This window comes from Stigmatopora argus, chromosome 1 (assembly GCF_051989625.1).
Source record: "Stigmatopora argus isolate UIUO_Sarg chromosome 1, RoL_Sarg_1.0, whole genome shotgun sequence".
NCBI classification, from domain to species: Eukaryota; Metazoa; Chordata; class Actinopteri; order Syngnathiformes; family Syngnathidae; genus Stigmatopora; species Stigmatopora argus.
Genome location: NC_135387.1, coordinates 14,771,920 through 14,799,386, shown reverse-complemented (window position 1 = coordinate 14,799,386; position 27,467 = coordinate 14,771,920). Strand labels below are relative to the sequence as shown.

At 39.7% G+C, this 27,467-nt stretch overlaps 1 protein-coding gene across 5 annotated transcripts in view; it reads right to left on the bottom strand.

The window, feature by feature from the left end:
• The window catches only part of plxnb3 (plexin B3), a 49,726-nt gene that overhangs the window by 17,656 nt on the left and 4,603 nt on the right, over positions 1–27,467 (bottom strand). For all 5 annotated transcript variants that reach the window (XM_077600855.1, XM_077600872.1, XM_077600881.1 and 2 more), the window contains exons 2-3: positions 14,741–14,923; positions 62–451 (exon numbers count right to left, since the gene is read on the bottom strand). In XM_077600855.1, coding sequence (XP_077456981.1) covers positions 62–435 — 374 coding nt within the window. In that variant the 5' untranslated portion in view covers positions 436–451; positions 14,741–14,923. The remainder of the gene's footprint in view (positions 1–61; positions 452–14,740; positions 14,924–27,467) is intronic.

Here is a 27,467-nt window from a genome sequence, read left to right as displayed (position 1 = left end):
TGCAACGACCGGTCACACTCCATCAGCAGAAGCCCGTGATAGGTCGAGACATTCCACTTACCTCTTTTCACAGATGCCCTGGTACAAGGATCCGCAAACAATTACACTGCCCGGTTCAGTCCCTTCGCCCCGCTCTAGCAGCAGCAGCTTGTTGTGGTTGTGTGTCAACCGGGCGGAAGGGCAGTCTTTGGGTGTGATGGGGGGCAAGCAGTTGGGGGAGTCGAGATGAGGTCCAGTCTTCACGTGGGACATCGGCTCCAGGTCTGAACTCAACTGATGGAGGTGGTCCACTCCGCCGACGTACAGAAGCCCCGTCTCTGCATCCAGCATGAGGTGAGAGAGGGGGGCTCCATGGAGGGTCACCCATTGCACAGATGAGGCCCGGGCCAGGAGGAAGAGGAGGAGGAGTGACCCAGGGGTGAAGGAGACCAGCATGGCTCCTCCTCCTTATCTGTCAGTGAATAAAAGAAACACTTTAGGTTGACAGCTTTAGGGCTGTGGAAAAAAAAACACATTATGCCCAACAAAGTCCAGCTTGCACTTGATATATCATCTAAGTCTAAATTGGTCATTATTATTAGGTCAGTGATTAGAATCAGCTTGCCAGTGCAACAACTTTCAAGTAAACCAAGTTTGGTCAGCAAATAATATCTAACCTGGCTTTAGAAAAGTAAAATGAAATAAAAACCTGACATCAAGGACAGTCCTTACAGAGTTTTTAAAAGTTTTGAAGAACTCTATGTAGATACATACAAACACATACGCACACACACATATATATAGATACAAATATACACACGTGTGTGTATATGTATGTGTATATATATATATATATATATATATATATATATATATATATATATATATATATATATATATATATATATATATACACACACACACATATATACATACATATATATTTTGTAATTTGCATGCAAAAAAGAAAAGAAAGGAAAACAAAATAAGCCAGTCAGGCCAACTGGCCATTTTCCCAAACTTAGGGAAGCAGTGCTGGAAAGAAGTTGTTGCATAGGTTATTTTCTGCTCTGCTGTGTGCATATCGCTTCAACATCTCCCGTCAATTACACAGCAGGTGTAGATATTGTTTCAGCTTTTCACTGACATGTTTGGGCAATGGGCAGTCGGTGAACGTTACGGTCCACGTGTCCCGCACCGTCAGCACATTAACTATCACCAGATCATCCGAGGGCAGTTAACTGAATTAAAATGTGCAGCGGTGCACCTTTCCTGACTCAAGCCCACCAAGCAAAAGACTGCACAGCTGAACTATCTTGCAAACATCCATGGAGTATGTCCAGTAAAGCCCCAGCATATATGGCTCTACAAGTCAGTGTATACATATAGCTTTAAGTCTAACTGCAAATGACTTTGTACTATGATTCATGAGCCCTTCAGTGAGTGAAGATGCTCCAGAATGTGAATTTCAGGAGTGAATCATGAAGTGAATGACAAATTGTTAGTCTGTTTATCGTTTCAGAGAGAGGGGGACAATGCCTTATGTAGCCAGGGCTTCTTGCTAAGCACTGAACAATTTGTTGGATACATTTTTAGAACAATTCATTTTGATGAATGGATTCTAGGGATTCAGTGCAGTCAAAAGAACAGCAATTCCGATCAATGAGGGGACAGATGAGTTGCAAGCTATTTTTGTCTCAATTTTATCGACATATCCAAAGTACGAAGTTCATTTTCAGTCATTTGAAAACAAACGTAAAGTGGGAAGAGCAAAAGTTCTCCAACATCCACTTGCTCTGTGATGTCTTGATGAAAGGGGTGGAAGAGGCTTTGAAGTTTTGGTGACCTCATCCGCAAGAAAAGGGAGTGCTCACATAAAATATTAAAATCTTTAGCCCATTTTGGACATTTCCCATATGCTATATTCACTTCTGTTAACAGTAATCTGGCTTTCAATGGCAGTGTGCTGAGTTTATTTAAAGCTGTACACTGTACTTTACACCCCAACAAAGACTCATTCTCTTAGTATTACACCAAGAAAGTATATTTCTAAATATATTTCTAATACTACAATAAAAACATCAGGACTTAGTCTGCACATGGCGTTGGGGCGTGGCCATAAAAACACAAGATTTGAACCAGCAGGTGGCACTGACTGCATGCTCACGCTGTCCTTTATGTACGTATTGGAAAAATTAAAAAGGCAAAATACTTCACTTTTTCTCCAATACAAGCCCCCCATTCATCATGAACTCAGGCGAATCCCAAACTAAAAACCCCAGCAACACCCCCCACTGAGTTTTGAACGAGCGAGCCCTCGCAGCTGAACTTCTCCAAGTGCATGCTGGGATATGCTGGGGCCTCAGGCCTGACACACACAGTGGACGATATCCACATTTCCATGGCGACTCTCAGGGCGCGCACACACACACAGACACACACGCAGTATGATAAGTTGCTCCTTCTGATGCAAAGAAACTCATCAATAATTTATAGAAGAAGAAAAGACTTGGAGGTTGTCAGGAAGTAAACTAGACAAAGTTGGAAGGGAACAGACAAAGCAAAGTGTGAGACAGAGAGAGAGAGAGCGAGAGAGAGAGCGAGAGAGCGAACGAGAGAGAGAGCGAGAGAGAGAGCGAGAGAGAGAGCGAGAGAGAGAGCGAGAGAGAGAGCGAGAGAGAGAGCGAGAGAGAGAGAACAGGCAACGAAAGAGAGGCATGCTTTAGAGTGGTTGTGATGGCACGTCTGCTGCATGTTTGATACAAATCGTTATTGCGCTGATGGAATTCAAAAGACCATAAGTGATTTCGTTTTGGAAGCTGACGGACATTCAAACCAGCATGCTCGCACACGCACAACACAGTCTGTTTTTTGCTCAATGTGATGCGGTCTGTTGGACAGAACCCACGAACCCCCTTAAGGACCTCGTCAAGGGTCAGATGAAGACCCGCAGGAAAAGTTGTGGGAAGTCTGAAAGTAACCACAACGCCGATCCTAGCTACTGTGCATCGATTGCTTAAGGTCACTTCCACGGGTACTGAGAGGTGCATCCCAGAGCTGGTAACCATGGCAACAGTGAAAAGGATGCTCCGGGTGAACATTGGCTCCCTGTTTCAAATATTCAAATATTCAGCAGTTTAGTTTGTTAACTGCGCGGTTTTGTCTCAACATCAATGTGCTTTTGTTGCCAGTCAACCCCAGCACCCCCACCCCCCAACGCCCCCAAATCCTCCAAACACCCCCACGCACCCCCCCCCCCCCCCCTTCTTATCCTGTTCCTGGTTTCCATTACTCTCCAGGGTTCTCGCCTCCTCCTTCGCTCTTTATGTAAATGCTTTCGACAAGTCCAAGTGATATTAGACGGCGTCTTACCTCAGGCGCGCTTGCGTACACACACACACACACACACACACACACACACACACGTGCACACGTCAAGCATGTCTTTTGCTGAGATCCTCACACTTGCTATCTTCAAAGAGATGGAAAGTGTGTATGTATATGTATGGGGGTGTGAGCAAATTTTGTGGAAGGAGTTCCTCATTGCCGTATTCTATTTAATAGTTGCTGACATATCAAAAAACCCACCTGAAACACATGAGCATAACTACCCAAAATAATGCACAAAGCAGACAAAAAATGTAAACAATATTGAACAATGCGCTCGCATATCTATATTCAGTATCAAGTATATTGTAAACATTCGAACACTAACACAAACACAAACTTCATAGAGTCAACATTCAGGTAGCCAATGACAATGAAAAAAATACAAGCCATCGCTCCCTTCTTTGCGGGTCACATTTCATGGAGTCTGTGCATCTGATTGATTGTGCATCATCAACGCCTCCCCTGTCGTGATTGACAACCAACAGTAGTGTCACGGGGGAATTTCACTAACAAGAACTCGAGGGTCATTTTCTGTGCCACTTTTCACCATTTTACCTACTTTGACAGTACCAGAAAGCCACTTCATAGGACATATTCTGCGGTAATTTTCATCATTTATATTCGCCGAGAGAGTATCCAAACCAGGCTACAGTACTCCGACATCTAAGTTCAAATGAAGCATCATATCCGAGCTAGATGCTCGCTTGGCTCAGTGGACATCCACGACATGTGACGGAACACCCCCCTTCCCCCACGCATCACACAGTAAATGCATAAACTACAGCCATTACTGTTGATGGATTTAAATACTGCACTGAATATGTTAAGCATACGGTGAGTTAATGCATGTAAATAAATACTGTTTGCATCTTTTTTTTTTAACTTTATGTAAATATAACATAATATAAATAAATATTGTTGGTTGGGTAAAATGTTTTTTGCGGTTTATCACTTTTCGCAAGGAGGGGGGGTCCGGTCCCCCTTAACTGTGAAAAATGAGGTATCACTGTAGTACCAACAACAAAATAAGATTCATGATATTAAATAATACAACAAACTAGATTAAATTTAAAAAATAAATAAAAAAATAAAAGGCAAACAAGTGAAGATGGTTCATTTTTAAGAGAGTTACATCTCTATTATTATAGGCGACATTCATCCCAAGAAATGTAACATTTAGTAACATTGCACACCTATATCTATGCAGAAAATACAGCACCTAAAATGATGTTAAATTGCTAGTTTAATACAGTGAATGCATAATCAATCTCACAGATCATCTCCATTTCAAGCTTCATCTGGAGAAAGAGCCTTTAACTTCAAAGCAAATGCCAGTGTTACATTATCTTGCCAAACAAAAACAATGATTTGCCTAACCATACTTGAAATTGTCTTAGAAAAATATATTGCCTAGAGGGCAACATCTGTTTCTCCAAAACCAGTCAGTACCTTTTGTCATAAATGGTGCAATTACAAATGTGCATGTTACTCATGCCGTGGGCACTATCACAAATATCCACAAGGTCATCCATGTTGGCTTTTAAACTATGCACTGATATAAATCTGGATGGTTCTTTTCCTCTTTGATCTGAAGGACACAACTTGCATTATTTCCAAAAATGATTATAAATGGCGAGTTGTCACACAACAGTTCAGTTTTCCACTTTGGCACCAGTAAAAATAAAGTAAAAAGCATCTGGAATATAAAGAATGTGTAACATAAAAAATAATTAAAAAGTTAAAAATCTGTACCATAATTTATATTGTAAAACTTGTGCAAAATACACAATGTTTTTTTCCTTTTACTTGCTCAATAATGGAAGTATCAGAATTAAATTTTGATATATAAATTCCTTTTTTTAAATTGTATTTTTCCAATTGTATATAACAATAAGACTTTTGTTTTTATTTACATCCATTTCAATGTTCCTGGCCTCTGAGTTCTAAAGCGAAAAAGGTTAATATTACAAATAAAATATTAGCTATATTGGAATAATCACCTTTTCCTTCACCTCCAAAGTACATACGATGTCCAATTATTATTATTATTATTATCTATTCAATGTAACATTTTTTTCTTATTGCTTTTAATCATAGATGAGAAATAATTACATTTTTAATTTTTTTATAAAAAATAAAATAAAGATATTGACAAAATAGGGTGTATGTGTGTACAATCTTTCCATACAAAAGAAATTAGGAACAAAAAAATACTAATAATAATAGCAAAATTAAAAGGCTGTTAACATTTTTTCATGCAAAACAGCACACCAGAATATAATATAAGACCGCAGAGAACGTATAAAGAACAGGATTGAAAACCAGCCGACCTCCTTTATGTCTACTACTTTTACAGCTGCCGCACCCCTCTACAGACAGACAGACACACACACACAGGCGCACAACATTTCAGTCTCCAAGGTGGGTGGCTATGTGCGCCTGACGCAGTTGTCAGACACACAAGAGGATATCAAAGCACACTTGTCCCTGAGCACATTCATGGGCACAACTGCATGTGTGTAAAAGAGTGTATATTATGTGACTCTACTGTGCTATGCAGGCAACCATACACAGATCTTCTTCATTGTGATAACTAGTGGGTGTGAAGGTAGAAAAAGGGACCGGAGACATATCCTTTCTATTTCCATGTCAGTTTTTACTTGGGCCTCCGTGTTCAGAACCAAAGTAAATAGCCCTTAATTCTTTTACTCAGAGCTTAGTTGCCTTCAATGGGATCAAACATCCTGTTGGTAAATGGTTTTTGACAGGCGGATCCTGAGAAGGGGAGGACAATAACAGCTGAGTGACAGCACAGAACTTTCTGGCAACGATTGCAAGCACAGTAGATTACAAATTTTATTGGGCGATATATTGTTTCATGAATAATTGCCGATATGCAATATTATTGCCTCCGCCAAAATTCCAACAAATATAACCACTATTGTAGTGACAATATTGCTTAATAAATCAACTAAACTCATTCAAATGCCATAAATGTTTGTTTTAAATAAGACACAAACGGTATTTAGATAATTAATAAATATTTTTTTAAGAACAACACATTAAATGTGTCATTTCAAAGCTAGTTTAGTTTGGAATCTGAAAAAAGTGAGGAACTCAGCACCATTTTTGTTCTGTCCATCATAATTGCTTATTTTGATCAAAGGTGAGTGTCCTCCAGACACCTGAAGTAACAACGTTGAATACTTTGAATGAAAATGTTCCATGTTTTGCCGATAAAGATTTTTCATAAACGGTCTCATTTAAAATTAGGCACAGTATATAGTGTGTAAAAGGCAATAAACATAATTAAAACCAGGTAGAATAAATGTGTTAGTGAATTTTAATCAAGGATGTGAACACAACCAACATCTTTAAAAAAGCCCCCACAGGTAGTATACAGTGCAATTGCAAGATTTTAAGACAGAACTGGGAGCCAGGGACCTAACTTTAGTGTCTTCAAGCAGAGAAAATTGAAGCGGGTGATTTGCTGTTCATTTTTGTATTCCCACACTGTGGCTTGGGAAGAAATTGTTTTTATTTCTTAATCTACCCGACTCTGACTCTTCTCCATTATTGTAGCGATTTACGTGGCCTTGGCCCCCCGAAAGATTGACATGAAGACGTTCTCTTTGGTGACTCAGATAAAGAATGAATTTAGGCAGTTGCCAATAAAAACGGTGACGCCTGTGTCACAGCATATTGCGTCTAAACAAATAATACACTTTTATCTGTTAGTTGCAAAAATAAATCAATTTAAAAGGGATTTTTTTCCACTCCACAATTGTATGTCACTGCATTGGTCCTTCATAAAACATTCTCATAAAATTGATGTGTCCAGTTCTGGACCAAAAGATTTTTTTTTCTGTAACACCAAAAACAACACGGTGCCCAGATCCAACGAGAGACAGGTCTGGACTGCTGGTATGCCAGTCTAGTACTCACACGCTCTTACTACAAAGCCACACTGTTTTAACAGAAGAGAATGTGGCTTGGCAGTCTTGTTAAACTAAGCAGTAACGGCCCTGAAAAGGACTGTGTTTGGATGGCATGTACAGCACCTTTCAGGATTGATGGTACCGTCACACATACCCAAGTTACCCATGCCGTGGATAATATTGTTACTTTAGACTGATTTGACTTAGATTAATTTTGTTTCGTCTTAATTTAAACTTGATTTGCAAGGTACTTTGATTTTTATCCAACTCCGTGACAAATTCTCTACCTGTATTTATTATTTATTTAAAGTTGCAGCCTCCCAGCTACGCTATTACTGTGAATTCCACCTTGCAAATTATTAAGGAGGGGGAAAAAAAAAACCAAAAATTATCCTTCTAGCTATCAGAAAAATTCCTGTATCTAAGCAAACAATCATTTGATCGGTTACAGCTCCTCCAAGTTATAATGGATTGGATGTCTATTGCCATCACTGGCAGCCGCAGAGTTAAGATATGGGAAAATAGATAAATAAATAAATATTCTCAGAGCAAAATACGAACCCACAAACATTTTTTTTAAATCATGATCATGTAAGGGTAAAGTTAAAAGGTGGAGTTTGCCATTTTCCCGCTGCTACCATGATTTGAAGGCCGCTTTACTCTGACCAAAGCCACGCCCGTGCTTAACATCTCCGCTGATCTTAGCCACAGGCGCGACATTCTCGGTGTAACTTATTCATGAAAGACTCTAACCAGCCGCTAAAATGTTACAGGTTTTATGTTGACATTTTTTGTTCGGAATGTGCAATCAGATAAGAATTCACTCCATTTCTGCTGACTGTCACACATATATAGTTTGATGCGTGAAATTGTGGATCTGTTTCAAACTGCCAACGCCACCTCTGACTATTTTTCTAACATTAACTTTCTCTCTTTTAAAATAACATCAATTGGCTTTTGGGTAGTGAAGATCATGATATCACAGCAGGAAGTTTCATTTTCCCAGACAGTTCTAAAACTTAAAAAAAATTCTCCCTTACATCATGCAAGAACGCTCGTGTTATTTACCCGCGCTTGTTGAAAAAAATATTGCAAATTGATAATGCAGCAGAGAAGGATGGATATTACGCCGCTAGAGACATTGGCCAAAGAGAATGCCAGAGCAGTTGCTCATTTCAGTGTTTACTGTGCAACCCCCCCATTAGCATCCAACACAAATTCAAGTATTCTGTATTCTTTGACCTTAACATAACAATTGCCAGATAAGATAGTCATCATATAGCAGTCCCCAGACAACATTAAAACAGAAGAGTAAGCAACATGGCTTAGGGAGCAATAAAGTAAAATTGCATTTGTGTGCATATTCATGTTCGTGTACGGCATGAATGAGTCTAGACATGATGTGGTAGGAAGAATTATATCATAACTTTCTGTTCCTCATATTTTTTTGTTTGTTTAGGTTTTGTTATCAACATAATCACATTGTCTAGGTCATAGGTTGGCAGCCCAAAAATGTTGAAAGACACATATAGGATGGAAAAAAATGAAAAAGAAATAGGTCTGGAGCTGCAAAAAAATGAAAAGCCTTATTATGAAGGCATCACATGCTGAATGTATCTATATTAGCTTGTTATCAAAACTAAATTGGCTACATGCCTTCATGATTGAAGTTTTATTTTCCCTGCAGTGGATTCTCTAGCGAACGACGCCCTGTTGTATGATGCTGCCTCAAGTTTAACTTCAATACAATATTAGTAAATTATGTTTCATTGCTTTGATGAAATTAAAGAAAATTCAATTAGGAAATCCAATCATTTTTAAAAAACAACAAAATGGAACGTGCATAATGTGCCTTTTCACCATCAGTGAACGGTAGTGGTGGAGTTTACAGGTGCAATCTACTTCTAAAATATATTTTTGTGCACATCTAATTTCTCTAGAAGTAATGCAATCACACTTTTTCTCTACTTAGCTGCAAACGTAGTATGCCTTATCTGGAAATGTCTTTCCACGTGACTCTTTTGGTTATTGAACAACTTCTCTCTACAAAGCGAACATTCGGGCCGATCCTTCCGCATTGGCAATGAATGCAAATGAATCGGTCTAAGAAACGCTGAATCATCTGTTTTCCCCAGTTTTGTTTCTCTTTTCCCCTTGGGATCCAAGGCCCATCACACAGTCGCTGGTTTGTTAACAACAGGCACTTGTCTAGCATCCCATCTTCCTTGACAGAAATGTTGAAATGTAATATTTGTTCTACACATTCTTACAGTGGCCCGGCAGCTTGAGTGGTTAGGACGTCGGCCTCACAACTCTGGGGTCCTGGGTTCAAATCCAGGTCCATCCACCTGTGTGGAGTTTGCATGTTCTCCCAGTTGTGTGTGGGTTTTCTCCGGGTACTCCGGTTTCCTTCCACATTCCAAAGCCGTGCATTGTAGGCTGATTGGACACTCTAAATATCCCCTAGGTATGAGTGTGAGTGTGAATGGTTGTCCCCCGCCTCTGGCCCGAAGTCAGCTGGGGTAAGCTCCAGCACCCCCCGCAACCCTAGTGAGGATAAAGGGGTTCAGAAAATGAACGAATGAATGAATATATTTCCCTCCCCATTTCCAAATATTTTTGAAAAAGCTCCAGCGAGCCACTAAGGCAGAGTTAAAGACCCACATGAGGCTCCAGAAACTATGGTTGCCGACCCCCGGTCTAAATGAAGGATGAGTTGACTAAAACAGAGAAGACGAAAACCACATCCACCATTGTTTTTCTTTTTTTAATACAGACAGCAGTTCACTGCATTAGTCAAAAACATTGATTTTGCAATGGTCCAAAAAAAGCATGTTTATGCACAGCTTTAAGAATGAACTCTCCATGTTAGCCTTCCCAAAATATATTTTAAGGAGTCTCCACCTATCAAGAAGATGAACATCATTAACTTTTTGAGTGTTCATCCTAATGATTTCACACCGCATTATTTGCAGCCTATGTTAACAAGGACCACCATTGGCAACATTAACCTAGTACAGGTTGATATTTAGGTACATGGGATGGAGATAAAGGAGAAGAGGAAAGCATGTCCGTAGGCAGAAGAGTAGAGAAAGCATTCATTCAAAACTGCAAATGGAAAGGCTATAAGGTTAGAAGCTTAGAATCAGTGTTTAAATGATTTTACCAGCAGAATTGGTGGTGGGACCAAAGGGCAGGCTGGCACACAGTAAAAGAGATTAGCCAAGGAAATGGAACCATAAGGAATGAAAATGGTGAGACACTCGCTCACGAAAGGCATCTTTTAAAAATGGCTGAGGGTCAAAACTAGAGTAGCAGCTATTAAATGTGTGTTACCCAAGGTACGACCAAAATTGTCCATTTTGTACATAAGAACATATCTGGAAGCTTTCTGTTCATCTTAAAGAAAGTGAAAGGAAAACTGAGGAAATTCAATGCAAAATAAAGCTTTCTTTTTATAACAAAAGAGGTTGGTGATAATTGGAAATTAAAAATAGCTTTTATCTACTCATGTAGATTTAATGAAATGAAAGAATTGAATGAAAGAACACAAGTACGGAGAACGCGGACTCAAGATCCACTAACTAAATTGGAAATGGCAGGTAAAAAGAGCAGTGGTGTGTTAAGTAAGATGCACATTACTGTGCATTGATCTGACCCTGCTTAACATATTGTGTTAAGATACAAGGAGTGCCTGCAAAACCACACTTCCAAGATACTAAACACAGAGACTGCAATGAACAATGTGGGATAGCTAAAATGATGCCACCACTCCATTACTCATTAAGCTAAGACACTAAATTCATGGATTTAGTGGCTAAGAAAACAGTGCTAATCCTGTTCAAATCAGAAAACCTACTTTATTTTATAATTCAAAGTCTGTTTGTCAGAGAAAATGGGGAAGATATAGCCTCAGTGAAGAAGTCAATTGGAAGCCAAAAAGATGCAGCAGTTTTAACAAGTTCATGCATTTCTGTTCAAGGGTTAAAGTTATTGAATGCATTTCCAGAAAACTGAAATGGAAAAAATAAGGTATACAAATCACTCTTTCCATCTAAAAGCAAAATAAAGTGTGAAACAAAAAATAAAATAACTTGTATCTTAAAACTAAAGAAACAAACCACCAGGATCAACAACTACTATGCCTTGCATATCTATCTGGGTTTTTGTGCGTGTGTGTGTTTTTTTTGGTAACACAACCGTGTTTTGTGTATTTTTGGTTTGCCGTGTAGATAATGAAATGCATCTGTCAAAGAAAAATGCGATTGTGTGACAGGGGGATAAGGTGGGGGCTGGGGCTGGACAAAAGCTGAAGCTTCTGCCCCACCCTTTGCTTGGTGTCCATTGTTTTATGTTGTGAAAAAGTGAGCATAAACATTTTCATGTAATCATTCCTGTCCTTTACAAGCATTTTAAATGGTGGCAATTGTGTCCTGACTCCCTTTTTAACCCAAGTATAAACAGTCAACCTTTATCCAGGTACGGCATTTGAGGCACCAGTTGTGTTGTACAGGTTACAGCGTACAGTTTTAATGATTTTAGATCACTTACAGTAACTGACTCTGGCTTGGGCTAAAACTGTAGTTTTGCACTTTCCTGCTTTATTTTACAAAAAGGACTACCGGATGTGGATCAGTGAAGCCCATTCTATCAAAATCAGAAAAGCACCCCCTGCGGTGATAGTGGGCTTGTAAAGTCCAAGCTCTAGTAGTTCATGGGTGGCGAACACGTGGCTCTTGAGCCGCATGCGGCTCTTTGCTTCGTATCAAAGTTTGTATATACCGTGGCTCTTTGCCTTGTTTCATGTTTCTATTATTTTAATTCTCTCTTAAAACAAACGCAAATTCATCAGGGCCAATTAAAAACAAATAATAAAATATTTATAAAAAATAATTTGGCAGATTAGATTTTTTATGCTGCTTCTGACGCAAGTTGTAGCTCTTTGACTATCACCGTTTCAAACTTTGGCTCTTTGTGTCTAACTTGTTCACCACCCCTGCTGTAGTTTAAAGATTATATAAAGATTGGTGTATGATGGTATATTTAAAAACGAGGGCTATGTGCGGAGTTGGGGGAACTGTAGAGAAATAAAGTTAATGATCCGTCCAATGAAGTCATAGGTAAGTATAGTGGAGGTTACTATGAGGACATAAATGAGTATTTGTGAGCAGCAGTATGGTTTCATGCCTAGAAAATGCCCTGGAGGTGCATTATGCCTTAAGGCTACTGCTCAAGAAGTATAGAGAAGGTCAGAGTGTAGATTATAAAGGTAGAGAAAGACTAGTACCCAGAGAGGAACTTTGATAATGCACAAAAAAAATCAGGATTGCAGAAAAGTATGTTAGAATTTGGTTGGCTTTATAAAAGTGAGTTGGCTTGATTTATTTGTAAAAAATGAAAGGGAAAAAGCCAAAAAGCACAGAGCTAAACATCTCCCATTTTATATTTCCAAATCTCTTTAATCTTCCTTTTCACCGTCAACACGTCTGCATTCATCTCCCTCCAATCAAAGCTCGTCCTCCCAGTTGCTTAAATCTATTTAATGAAAGTGCCAGTGAAAATCACATGAAGTCTATTAACCATTCATAGACCTTGCGTGCGTGCACAGGCTTGCCAGTGCCGCCTCCTCTACAATTAATTAGGTGTGTGCATTTGATCACAAGAAAGGCTGTTTAAGTGCTCCGTACAGGTTGTGGAAGTCAGCACAATGTAGAAGCTTAAAGGAGAGAGGGTGGGAAAAAAAAATCATGATCTCGGACTAACTGCTAAGTTTTAAGAGTAGTACTATTAAAACAGACACACACAGGTTTACATTTGTAGGTTGTTATGACAACAAGCATAAAAATGAGAATGCAGAGACAGAAAAAGGGCGGAGATTTGAAGCGGCAGTGAGGAAATGTATGCTCAGCGCTCACTGACATGCAACACCCCGTTTATGTTATCAACCTGCCACAGGTCAACATGTGGAAACTAGCCTATGGTTAAAATCAGTCATATTTAAATGCAAATGTTCCTGACAAACTGCTGTCCTTTTTCCAATACATAAGAAAAATACGATAGACTCGGGACCTCATCTCATGGGAGGACCACGCCAAGAACATCTAAAACAAAGAACAGCATCACTCAAAACGAGACATCATCAGACGTCAGGTGATGGCCACTAGATGCGGGATCAATATTCCAAATTTTTGGGTGGTTCTTAGGCTAAGCTTCAGGCCTTCAAACTGAATTTTGACTTTGATTGTACGTGTATGAATGACTTGTAGTTATATGGACAATAAAATATAAACAATATAGTACACATTTTCAAATAATTATATTGTGCCTTTTGAGTGGGCGTCATTGTTGTTATTGATTTATAGTCTTGAAAAATATTTTTCATTCTTCTAAAATGTTTTTAAGGCTGATTTTTTTCACACTTAATCTTTCATCTTTTCTTGATTTTATTTTAACAAAAATGATGGCATTCTGTTATAGCTCATTTGAAATATTTTGACAAACTATACTAGACAGGCCCAATTTACGCTGATTCAACAGATCTGGAGGTGATCTCGATTGGGTGTGGTCAGTGAAAATGAACTCCGTTTTGCCCAAAAAACATGATCAGCCACAAGGAATTCTTGATTTAACAAGGAGGGCAATGACTTTTTCACTTTGGGCCAGGTAGCTACATTAATAAAATAAATGACTATAATGTAAAAACGGTATCTTCTGTGTGTCTGGGTTATGTCTAATGTTTAAATTAGTTTTATGATCATAATGATGACCGGGTGGAAACTTTGCAAATAAATAGGAATTTAAAGAAGGGAGAAGAAAATAGATTTTCCGCCCTGTAGGCGCATACATCTATAAATCTATAATTGTCGTGGCGCAACAGAGCCCGAGAACTCTCAATCTGTCTGCACTGAGAATGAGTGAGTTGCTTCAATTGGAACATTTTCACTCGGAAATTCATTCAGTGTTGGGTCAGTTTTCTAATCCTACTAAATTGTGCAAATTTGCGTCTGAATATCAATCAGTCATTTCTATAAACCGTTAAAGATAATGAAAGAGGTCAAACCGACTTGAAGGTATCAGACCTGAATGGTATTCTTTTTTTCTTTTATTAGGTCACAGGTACTATCATCACCCCAAACTTTGACTGCTGAGCCTGCCTGCATGCAACTGATGCTTCAACATCATCATCATCATCATCATCATCATCACTCCCTGACGGTTCTGATGTGAAGGAGAACATTTCGACACAATGGAAGCTATGGTTTATCACAAGTCAAAAGAGCATCCATCAAGCAACACCAGAACCACATACACACACACATCTTTGCCACAGGATGCAGAGGAAACTTGTCCGGCGTGTAAAATAATGACCTTAATTAGCCCAATTAAGCAGGCATCTGTCAATCCCAGAAAGTGTGTGGGCGAGAGACACTTACTTAAATCAGCAGACACGCGCTGGTCCTTTCATTCCTCCCAGCAGCAGACGAGTAGAAGTGGATGAAACAGAGCGAGGCGAGCCGCCACAGACAGATGGGGGGTGGTGAGGGGGGCAGTGGGGAAGGCGGGGCGCTCGCAGATGTGGGCGGCTGTAATCCCACTATTGTTAACCACACATTGTTCTGTGAGAGAGAGAGAGTGAGAGTGAGAGACACTTAGACTTATGGAAAGGAAGAAGTGAGCGGAGGGGGAGGGTACAACGAGGGGGGCGTGTTGCACCGGGGGCGTGGTCAAGGTCATTAATATTTCATCAGCAGCTGGAGGCCGGCCGTTAGTAACAGAGCAAGAGAGAAAAGATCGAGGTTCTGCTAGATATCTTTTAAGCGGACCACACCCTTCGCACCTTAACGATAGCTGAGTAACCGTGCGCCGCCCTGCGGTGATGCGCCATTTGTTTTGGGAGGCATGAAAATAGAACTATTCCATTAGACCTGTATAGCCGCGGGTTGCATTTATGAATGAATATCATCACATAACTACAACTGCACAGTTTATGCATATGGGATCATGTAACTGGTGGGCTTATCGTTGTAAAAACAAAAGAAAAAAACTGACAAAAAAAGCAAAAAGGGAATCATACAGCATTTGTCCAAGGAATTGACTGCATTAACAGTGCAATCATTGATTTATTTTAATATATAATATTAGATTATATATCATCACACAGCCGAAGAGTGGTTTGCACGTGTGTCTAGCAGTCCTGAGATCAAAGGTTCAATCTCCATTGAGATCCTTTCTCTGCGCAGTTTGCATGTTCTCGTCGTGCATGTGTGGGTTTTCTCTAGGTACTCCGGTTTCCTCCCATGTCCCAAAAGCATGTATGGTAGCCTGGGTCAACACTCTAAATTGTCCCTAACTGTGAGTGTGAATGGTTGTTTTTCTCAGTGTGCCCTGCGATTGGCTGGCAACCAATTCAGGGTGTCCCCCGCCTGCAGCCCATAGTTGGTTGGGACAGGATCCAGTACCCCTAACAACCCTTGTGAAGACAAGCGGTACAGAATTTGGATGAATGGAATATGATTGGTCACAGAAAGAGTTGAAGGTCAGGAAGAATGAGATTTAGCGAGTCAATGGCCCATCAAACTTAAATGGTAAATACACATTAGTGCTGAAAGATTAACTGACATTGAGGTTATTACACGTTGTACGATGGAACAGATCACGCTCCACAGTTTGGTACACTCGTGCAGTCGTCTGCAGACTAGTTGGTGCAAAAACTGTGAGCCACGTGATCAATAGAAAATAAATTGAATTAAATGTGTGCATAAAAAAACAGCGGAGTAGTTTTAGCATTTAGCGCGCCATTTGCCAGTGTAATTGGTATGGGGGGCTCACAGCTCCTGCCAACAGCCACCTGCACTGAACAGCTACCATGTAAGCACACATGGCGCATTTAGGGACACAGTGTAAATGAATGTTTTAGAAAATGTTTGGATTGATAACATGCTGTAGATTATACATAAAAACAAGCTATATCTTTTATATTCTCTCTTACAATAGGATCACATTGTTGTTTTATTAACGCAGGCGTTAATTAGTTTAACCCTCTGAGTGCAATGATCACGCCAGTGTGATAACCTACTTGGTGTCTTTAAACCACCATGAAAAATAATCAATTTCACATAAAACGCTGTTGTCAACATTATTCAAAAGTGTGGATTTCAAACTCTCTCCCACTTTTTTGGTTTTATTGCACTGAGATTTTGTTTTGATTTCATGTTGGAAAAGATGTTTACCCGTACATGAGTGTACACTCATGCTCTTGGGGCGGAACAACCCACGCTTGTTTTTGTTTTGTTCATATTTTGGCCTAACATGGTAAGGATAATAATAAAAGTTTAGAGAGATGAGGAAAATATACAAAGAAAGATATTTTCTTACATGATTTATTTAGAGAAAAATAAAAAGTATCTTTAAAAAAAACTGTCCAAAAAAAAGAAAAAGAAAAAGCTCAGTACCTTAAGGGTTAAGATGAATGTGAAGCGACCAAATGGACCAAATGCAATTTCACCATTCATCTTCTTGCACTGTGTTGCAGGGCCATAAAGAAAACTGCATAATAAAAGTATACCTTTGAAATGCATCTGAACCTGTGATGCTTGAAATATCAGCATTGTAGAACTGCGAAAATCAAATTGGAGCCGCAAACCTTCACAAATTCTCATGTTTGGCAACATGATTTGTGCAAATCTGATATAAAAGTAATGGCTTCTTTTATTTTTAGCTTAAATTACTATGTAACTTTCTCAATTAATTGAACTTTCGCAGATGTGCGGTTGACCCTTGCCGTGGGGACTTAGGCAACCCCAAACCATCACAGATGTTGGCTTTCGAATTTTTCTTTAATTACAATTCTTTGGCCCCAAGGACTTGACGCCGTGATTTGCAAAATTAATTAGACATTTGTACTCGGAACGCATTGTAATTTTGCGTCACTCCATTTCAGGCGAATTCAGGCCTGGAGAAGGCGGCGTTACTGGGTTGTTGATATTAAATATGGTTTTAAAGTTAGAACATTGAAGATGTGGTGGTGAACTTTGCTACCTAATATTAGTTTTTCACGTTTTCTGGTTTTCAGCTTTGGCACTTAACATGCAGACATTTCTTCAGAATCTCTGAATCTTTTGATGATTTATAGGCCTTCAGGTAATGTTTTTCATCAATTATTTTAATATTTGTTCCAACATTGAATAGTTAAAAAAATGGATTTAATGTCTATAACTCAATGGCAGTGAAAGAGTTAAGGTACAGCAAAAACAACAAAATAATCCTAAAGTAAATTACAAAAAATACATATAGAGAAGATTTTATACTATTTGTTTATATTTATGCTAGTGAAACAAACTTTGCAGAACAAAGAAAACAAAACAAAAAAAACTCAAGAAAACCACATCCAAGAGAACTCAATTTATCACTTTGGACTATTTTTAGATAAGTGTATTAATGAGCCAAAAAGCAAATACGATTTAAACGTTTTTTTTACTGTTGGTTTACTGTTATAACTCTGAAAGAGATTCTGAGAAATTGAGTAAAAGTAGATATGAAGAGTTCTGGGTTGTATTGGGGCATGAATCAGAGAGGATACTACATGATAACATAAAAAGTGAACAAAAATGTGTGAACACGCAGTGATTTGTGACCGACAAGGCGAACGACACATTTGAAGCAAAAATGTGTTTCTTTGCCAAATTCAAATTTTCCAACTGCCACAAATTCTGCCTCATGACAGTCAATTTCAAAGAACCAGATGGTGGGGATTGCTCACGATATTTGTACTTTTAAACTTTTATTATCATAATCTGTTCTTATAGTTGGCAGCCACTAGTTGCCACTGCACTAACGGGACCAGCCAATAGAAAATGAATTATCAGTTGTCAATCTGATCTCATGGTGTCAATCTGTGAAGTGTGTGACAAATAGGATTGTTGAAAGACCAATTATAAGAGCACAGATGATTCAAGTATCAAACACCTGTCAGGAATTTTGCTGTATTACTACCACCCACTACTACTGCCCAACCCTCACAAGGGATTTGATGTACACATATTTTGGGTTAGTAGAACGTGTCTTATCTCATTTTCTCCGTTCATCTAAATCAGTGAACCGTGGCAAAAAGCTGCTCATTTATTTGTCGACAGCCTCACACACAACCTAAGCTCATGTCAGCAGTCACAACAAGCACACAACACACACTGCATGTGCAAAGCTATAGATCACTGTCACACACCGATGGTGTCTGCCAACCACGATGATTCTAAACGTCTAACAAAGATGCTTTTTGGTATTCACTGAAGCGTGTGTATGCGTTCGTGTGTGTGCGTGCCTTAAGAGCTCATCTGGGGGCGTTTGTCAATTTCTCCCCAAGACCCTCATGAAATATTAATCTCTCACACACACACACACACACACACACACACACGACAACTGCACGCATGCACACACACACACACACACACACACACACACACACACACACCTACATCAATTGAAAAGAGAAAAACCCAACACACAGCTATGGAGTTAGCGTGTGTGTGCACGTGCGTGTGTGTGTGTGCGCGCGCGCGCGTGCGTGCGAGCGAGCCTGCATGTGTGCGTGTGTGCGTGTGTGCGCGTATATAAGAGAAAGTGAATTGACAGCTGGTGGACCTGCATACATAAATATTGTGTAGGTGTGTGCTTTAGATTGATGTATCTTCACATGCACACAACTGAAAACATATATGGTACCGGTACAAACATTTTCCAAAAACTAAGGGAGCTACAAAGAAGTGTGAGAGGATTTTTGAAGAAAAAAAATACATGTTTGCCTAGTTCTAGCATAGACGGGGTGTGGCTCTAGCGTGGAAGTGCTTAGGTCTATCAGAAGTATGTGTAACCGTTGAGTTAGAATATCAATTTCAACTTGTATATATAAACTGTCTGCATGTGTATTATGCGCACATCTACTTTATGCATGTGTCATCATTAATTAAGACTTTTTTTCCAAAGCCTCTGGCAACAGTAAAACAGGTGCACAAGTGTGAAGGCAGCAATAGAAAATTACATTTAACACCACCCGGCGGTCTGTGAGTTGGTGTGTGTGTGCGCGGTTATGAGGCTTTGTAGCCGAAACAAAAGATGAAGGCCGAGTGGGGGCTGGTGATGGGGCGTGTGAGGGGGGGTGGAGTCATCCAATGTGAAAAGCAGCTTGTCGAGCGGTGAAGCAAGCAAGCGCCGTGGCGAATGAGGTTTGGGACTGAGGGGGTCTGCGGGGGTGAGGTGAAAGGTGATGTGCTGTAATTGGGAGGAAATGCATTTCATGGATGCGCACATGCACACACTGACACAGTGAGTTTGTTGCGGTACACAATGTTTGTGTACACAATTAAACACAAGTCGGGCACTGTGAATCAAGCTGTTAGCGCTTGGGTAGCCGTCGTAGTCAAAAGGTCTCGGGGTGAATCTTTCCCTGTGGACCTGATTGAAGACTTTAAATTGTTTGTTTGCGTGAAAGAGAGAGTTTATTTCTCTGTGCTCTGTTCTTGACCAGCCCAGAGGGAATGGGATAAGTGCAGAAAAGTGGATGGATGGATGGATGGGTTTCAAGGACTTCAACTTTAATGGGACGTGTAACTCCCAGGACAGCATCTGACGGCCCCTCTCAATGGAAACACATTCCTTTCAATATTTTGACCTTTCTTACTTAAGTTCCAGAGGGAATTAAGATACCTTCTTTTACAGATTTCAGGTTTTCAGTATATACTATGCTCGTTCTTCCAAAAGCCCACAAAGTACTTCATTGGGGGTCCCCCATTAGAAAGTCTTGCCATTTAAAGCCCATTTCTACCCCCAATTGCAAACAACCAAAAAAAAAAAAAAACTTTCCAACCTGTACTGTCTAAATTTGATGGAGCAGGATTCATATTGAGGCGCTACCTGAAGGAAAATTTTGAAATGTCAAGCATTGGGCTGTCAAATCTGTCCTTTGCTGAAGAATCTGAAAGCCTTGATAAATTCTTCTATGATGACCCATGCAGAGCATAAACTTCCTAACGTGACGTCTTGACAGGACTTTCAGGAAACGTTCTAGTTGCCACTGATTGGAGCATTTAAAACCATCTGATTCAGTTACAGTATGTGACTCGCCTCACAAATGTTCTTCTTGTTGACACATGGAAGCACCTCCTCCAACTAGTGACATAGTCAACTTTTCCCTTCCTTTATCACAATTAATTCATCAATTCCTAGTGGTCTATCGTACCTTTTGATTAAATTCCCTAGCAAGGTTTAACGAGCATCCAGAAAATAAATCAATTTTCATCGATCCCAGGCAAGATTGTCCTCATCAAGATTGCCCCGAGCGAGACAGTCAACAGATTCATCACGACTGCAAGTATACGTATAAACACACGTTGTCCAGCCCAGATTTTGCTTGTGAAGCCAGAGCGAGCTTGTTCCATGGTAGCTTGTTCTTGATTTGTCGCCAGACCTCACTAACTTTGAAGAATTAACTATATGCGTGGGTTTGAATATATATATATATTTGTCAATTTATGTACTCCTTAAAAAAATGGCCAACTGTCGAAAAACACCCACGTAAAGATATTGAGACCAGAGTGTAGCAGTTTCAGAGTACCTAAAATATGTCTAACATAGTGTTGTTGTAAAGTAGCCCCAATACTAGTTATTGTAACGCAGTATGTTTTCTTAAATAAAGAATAGGTTTTCTGAGAAGCTACTTTTGTAATCATTAAAGCAGTAGTTTAATAACAAAGAGTAAAGGCAACATTTTTGTCAAAATATGTTTTTTATAATGAAAAAAACTGACTGAACCAGATGTTGTACCGCATCTTTTTACACTGGAGCAAAAAAAGAAACGGAGCTGGAGGAGAACGTAACGTGCACGAAAATCAATGTTTCTATCAGAGATTGCTATGGAAATGCTGCTGAACGACTACTTCCCAAAAGGCACGAAGACACTTACATTCTCATACACAGGGAGAATGAGGCAGTCATCTGCTTCCAGCTATTTCTGATTTAAGACTTAACATTCTTCTTTCGTGTCGCTTCTTTAAACCCCACTCTAACCTGACCATCTTGTTGCATAGACAGGAAGCTCAAAACATACTCTACAATTGAACTTGTTGAAAGGAAGCCTAAAGAGATACTTTTAAAAAGGACTAGATTGGCGCATTCGACGAGTGGCAATTTCTTTGACTGACAGGGGAAAATGTTGACCCTTGAGGTGACGAGCGATAGGACCAACACTTGGAGAAAAATGATACACTTTAATAAAAGCTCGAGCGGAAGGAGACAAATACAACAAGGATTGCTGCTGCTGCTAAAATGTGTCATTCAGCAAGGTCATACGTATAACAAACGACATGAAAAGGCAGTTAACATCTGCCACATGCAACTGGCAGTCGCCCACCCCCACGTCATGAAATACAATATCAGAGAAAGAAAAAAACCTTCTTATCCTGACACTAAATCTAAAAATATTAGAGTATAGTTGATATTAAAATAGATTTTAGGAATGTCAACACTTTCTCATCTCATCTCATTTTCTGAACCGCTTTATCCTCATTAGGGTCGCGGGGGGTGCTGGAGCCTATCCCAGCTGAGGCGGGGGACACCCTGAATCGGTGGCCAGCCAATCACAGGGAACAAGGAGACAAAAAACAACCATGCACACACACCCATACCTAGGGGCAATTTAGAGTGTTCAATCGGCCTACCATGCATGTTTTTGGAATGTGGGAGGAAACCGGAGTACCCAGAGGAAACCCACGCAGGCCCGGGGAGAACATGCAAACTCCACACAGGTGATGTCAACACTTTTTTAAACAGAATGTTACAGGCACAAACTATTGCCTTGTAGTAGAAGTAGGTTATACTTATGTGCAGAATACTAACAGAATCACACCTAGTACAAATCTAAAAGAAGTTTAAAATTTTGCACGAGATGGCTAACCTGGATGTGGGTTTGTTGTGCATTATAGGGTGTGGCAGTTGTGTTATAGAAAAACTAAACTGAGACTGGAAACCGGGCTTGTGGTAAAAATGTCATTTTCAAATGAGAAAAGAAAAGGCTATTATATGGAAAAAATTTAAGCCTGAGAAAGATCAGGATAAAATATACATTACAAATGCAAAATGTGTGCTTCAGGTGTCTGTTGTAAAAATTAAATTTGGGCCACATACATAAACAACAATTTCATCCGGGAAGATTTCACCACATAAAAAAATCAGAGCCTTAGTGTTTTAAGTTTTTGTGTTGAAATATAAAGTAGCATCCAAATAGGACAGTCTGTTAAATCCCTATTAAAGCTGCCTATGAAACACACGCGCATACACAAATAAAACCACAAGCATTTATTCATTAATCTGAGAGTTAATCTGATGCTTGTAACTCTGCAAAGTGACACATGAAAGACCTCTAATCTGCATATATAGAACACAGTCAACCGACCCTGACGCACATTTGTGCTCATTATTAACATCCTATTTTTTTTCCAGAGTTTCTACAAGAACATGTGAATATTTCCCTATTTGTCAAAACTAATTGTAAGAGATGCGATGTACGGAATGTTGCATTACTCTCACTAGATGTCTGTTTTAAATTCAATCGAACAATAAACCCCAGTATACTTGCGATTCGGTACTCACATCATTTTTTGCAACTCATCCTCTATTATCGCCTAAAAACCTTACATAAATTCAGCTTATTCACTGTGAGTGAGTCCTTCTGAATTATGAAGTAGAAAAAAAGCTTAGAGTTAAACAGAGGTTGGCTGGCCACCAATTCAGGGTGTCCCCCGCCTCTGGCCTGAAGTCAGCTGGGATAGGCTCCAGCACCCCCCGCGACCCTGAGGATAAAGCGGTTCAGAAAATGAGATGAGATAAACAGAAGACTGCAGCGTTTAGTGTTATCTTCTAAGTGGAAAACACTTACATTTGGCAAAATTGTGGTAACAAATGAATGCTTTAATCAACCCCTGTAGCGGTTTTATTTTATCCATGCCTCCATTTTGTACTTCTTATCATGATCCGGGTTACAAGTGATCTGGAGTCACCTTTGGCCTTGAGTGAGAGGCAGGGCACACGCCGCAATTTTAGCCATCACAGAATTTTAACTCCCCAAAAATATCCGGAGTTCCAATGTGTGCTGTGATTTGCCAGCCTGGATGGTGTGAAAGATCAATTCAATATCTTCGTTACAACAGCCTCTATAAGCAAGGGACCAGCACCCCTGTACCACCTTTATCGGCGAGCAGGAATTTACTTGACTCATACAAAATCGAGTGCTGATAAAATTTCTGTGCTGATGTGACATGGCTATACAGAGTGTGACTTCCTGCTAGGTAGCATGCAAGTTTAAATAGCAAATACACACAAGCACACACGGGAAGAAGGAAGGAAGAGGTGGCGCCCTGAGAGGAAATGGTAACACAAGGGGAAAAAAACAATCCATTCAATAGGAACTTGCTCTTTTATCTGCCATGGAGCCTGTTCGGCAGAATTCCTCTGGTGAGGTTTGCTGCCATTTTGTACTTTGCCCCATATTTGTCAATAACAAACAAATAAGAGAAAAAACGTTTGAAAATATAAACCTTCATGAAATAGTCAGCAAGTTTTGTATCAACTGGGAAACTCATGCTTTCATAACTAGGAATTTCATGGACTTCACTTCATGTGCGAGTGTGTGTGTGTACGTAGATGTGTGTTATGTCCAATTAAAAAAAAGAGAGAGTTCTCGACTATATCAAACTGAATACTTGATGCACACAAGCACACACTCGAGTCTATCCGAGTTCTTTTTGCCGTCAGCCATACTCTTTATCACCATGGTAACATGGTCCATCACCATGGCAACGCCGACCATCAGAGACAACGGTGCTCTTTACCAAAAATCAAATGCTTTGAATTGGAGTTTGGCTTTGATCCAATTCCTTATATGCAAACTAAACAAACCCCCCCAAAAACATAAAGGACCAAAATAACATGGTGATTTGAGATTAGTTAGAGATGTTCTCTGACCAAATTCAAACTCCAAACACTTTGATCCCAACTCTATAAAATGAGAGAAAATGGCAGTAATCAGTTCCAGCTCCTAAATTTTGTCTTTCCCCTTTTGAAACGAAAACTGTAGCACTCTGTATTTGTGATTAGCCTTCGACCAAGATGACCTCAAGAATTACTACTTCATTGCCAACCATCCCTTTCTCAGTAAGCAGTTACTACCTAACTCCATCAATACATCTCCGACCATAAACTTCAGTCTGATTTCAGAATTGATCGCTTGGCTGGCCAAACTGGCAAAATCAATTTTCTAATTCTCCTCAAACTCTCTGCAGCTTTGGATATTGTCTCCCTTACCATTCTCCTTAAGCGGCAAACCCACCACCTGGTTCCCTTTTTTGCTTCTCCCTCTAGCAACAGTTTGTCTTCAGTGATGATCGTACTTGCCCCTAAAACACCATGGTGTCCCTCAGGGCGCCGTGATTGGACATCATGGGCTCCACTCTCTCCCTTCTTTCCACATATCAAATCCCTCCCCTAACTGCCCTTTGTTCCACCAAGAAAATATACGCAGACTTTCTGTTCCTTGCTGTTTCCAAGGCGCTCATTCACACATTTATTACATCCCACTAGGACTACTGCAACAAAGTTGTGTTTGAGCTGCCTGGAAAAGCCCTGTTTACTCTCAAGTATGTCCAAGTCACTAGAGTTCTCACCCGCATCAAGCTCTGGCAGAAAATAACTCTCACACTTCTACTTCTATAGAAGTAATGAGTCACCATGCCAAATCTTTGTCCTCTCTATTTTATCCATTCACTTTCAACCCAACTTTCAGAACTCAACTCTGGTCTTTAAGCCTAGCACTTGTCACCATTACGTAAAGCGGTCTTTGCCATTTGCCATTAAAGGCTCTCTATCAATCCAAATTATTAGTAGTGATGTCTCGATCCGATACCAGTATCGTTTCGGCACCTGATACGGCTATTTTTTGATTATCGGATTTGGCCACAAGATCAGAACGATCTAGTACCTTTTTTCATGTTGCTTTTCAACTCCTTTTAATCAAACCACTGGGCAAACATGTCTGCTGAGTGGGACTACTTTTCCTTTTGAAACTAACGCTAGTAGAGGAGCATCATATAATATTTATGACCACCTAATTTCTTGAGGATGTAGCTAGCAGCAGGGCTCATTTTAATAGAAAAATATAGTTGGTCATTTACTGGTTATATTATATTTATACATTATTTTTACTGGTCTAAAATTATCGGTATCAGCAAAACATATGTAAAGAAAAAAATCGGATGGTAGCGATAAAATATTCAATGGGAAATCCATAATAATTATTATACCTTATACGTATTAACATGAATATTTTTTTAATTAAGTTGAATAGCTTGTTCATAATAAGGTGTCAATTATTTGAATTTCCACTTACTGCCTCCCCAATGGCAAAATGAAAAAGGATGAGGTTTTGCTCACATCTACAATGTAGTGACGATTGGCTTCTACTGGCTATAAAAGCAAAACTACACTTCTCTCACCATCATGAGTCCCTGTTTTCACAATATTCTAAGGCACAGGGACTTCCAAAAGTAACTTCATTCTTTTTGTTGTTCTGGGAAAAGTCCCACGGTAGATTTCCCGGAAGAATTTGCCATACGGTATTAGGGCAAAGCGTTCCTTTTGCGGCGTCAAGATTAAAAAAAGGTACTACATAGAAAAAGAAAAGAAACACAACCATAGGGTGCTAATAATAAAGATAAAAACACATACTAGCAAAGTCTAGAACTCCAAAAATATCGACAGAGAACAGAAACATTGGACACCAGCACGTTCCTTAGGAAACATTGACGTCACATGTTGTTTATTAGTTTAAGCCTACAACTAAATTTAAAAGTTGACTTCCTTAAGAAAGTTCCTGAAAAAAAACTTCCTGACATTTCAGAGTCTCCATCTTTAACATCACACACCCACACACAAGATCCAGATTGTTTTTGATTGTGTGTGTGCGTGCACATTACTAAAAGTCCTCACAAAGACTGCAGAACAAATGGGTATGTGTGCATGTGTTTGTGTGGGCTTCCCAGGGACTGATCGAGAGGAACCACCCTCTTTATGGATTATTAATAACACCTGCAGCTACAAATACACACGTGCGCACACACACCCACACACACACACTTAGTGTGCTCAGTATGTATGTTAGAGGGTGAAGAGATTGGGGGTTCACAGCAGTTGGTATGATCAAGGAAGCTCGATTCACACTCCCCAAAATGTGCGTGTGTGTGTGTGTGTGTATGTGCGTGAGATAATCTGTTGGGGGCCACGCCTTAATCTGGGATCAACAATAAGGCAACAGTCCGTTAGGTGACTTTCTGGTTTGTTTCCACTTTGTTCATGCGAGAACGCGAGTTGAAAACTACATCAGCATTGCTAATGATCAAAGTCGTGACTTACTAAGCAAAGACATTGAATCAAACACCTTCAAAGTTATTAAGGAACATATCCTCAGTTGCTAAATGATGACATAATAGGATGATGTCATCACAAGCACATTAAAGGATATCACATGTCTACCAGTAAGAAATAAAATGCAAGAAATCAACATGTATTATGAGGATAAATAGATGGAGACAGAAAAGGACATAAATACTGTCATTTTTCATCCCATGAGGGAAAGTGAATATGCACATCCAAAGACATACGCATGCAGAGAAAAACCCAGAGGGTCCCAGCACAGATAAGAAGCGGGGCGGCGGAGCATCCCCAAGGAATCGAACCAGCACCTCTTTCATCTCTCTCACGCGGACACAAATGAGCATGAGCTCAGGGTCCCTTTGAAGTTTGTTCCGCAGGTGGGCCACACTTTTCCCCCGTGAACGCACGTGCATCAGCATCAGGACAAAACCAGTGGCACACGAGTGGCATTGCACATGTGTCTGTGCACGTGACTTCCTGTCCAGAGTGGTAAATGTCACGTATCAATGCCTCATTGTAACCGAGGCAGACAATCATCTTGTCACAAATGTCACAAAAGCAAGTCAGCATACAATACCTAAACAAGTTTTTTTCTCCATAAAAACACAATCTTTAAAAGATGCGTCATAATTAAGAGACGCTGACATCAGAATAATACAATTTAAAGGTGCCTCCAAATAATGC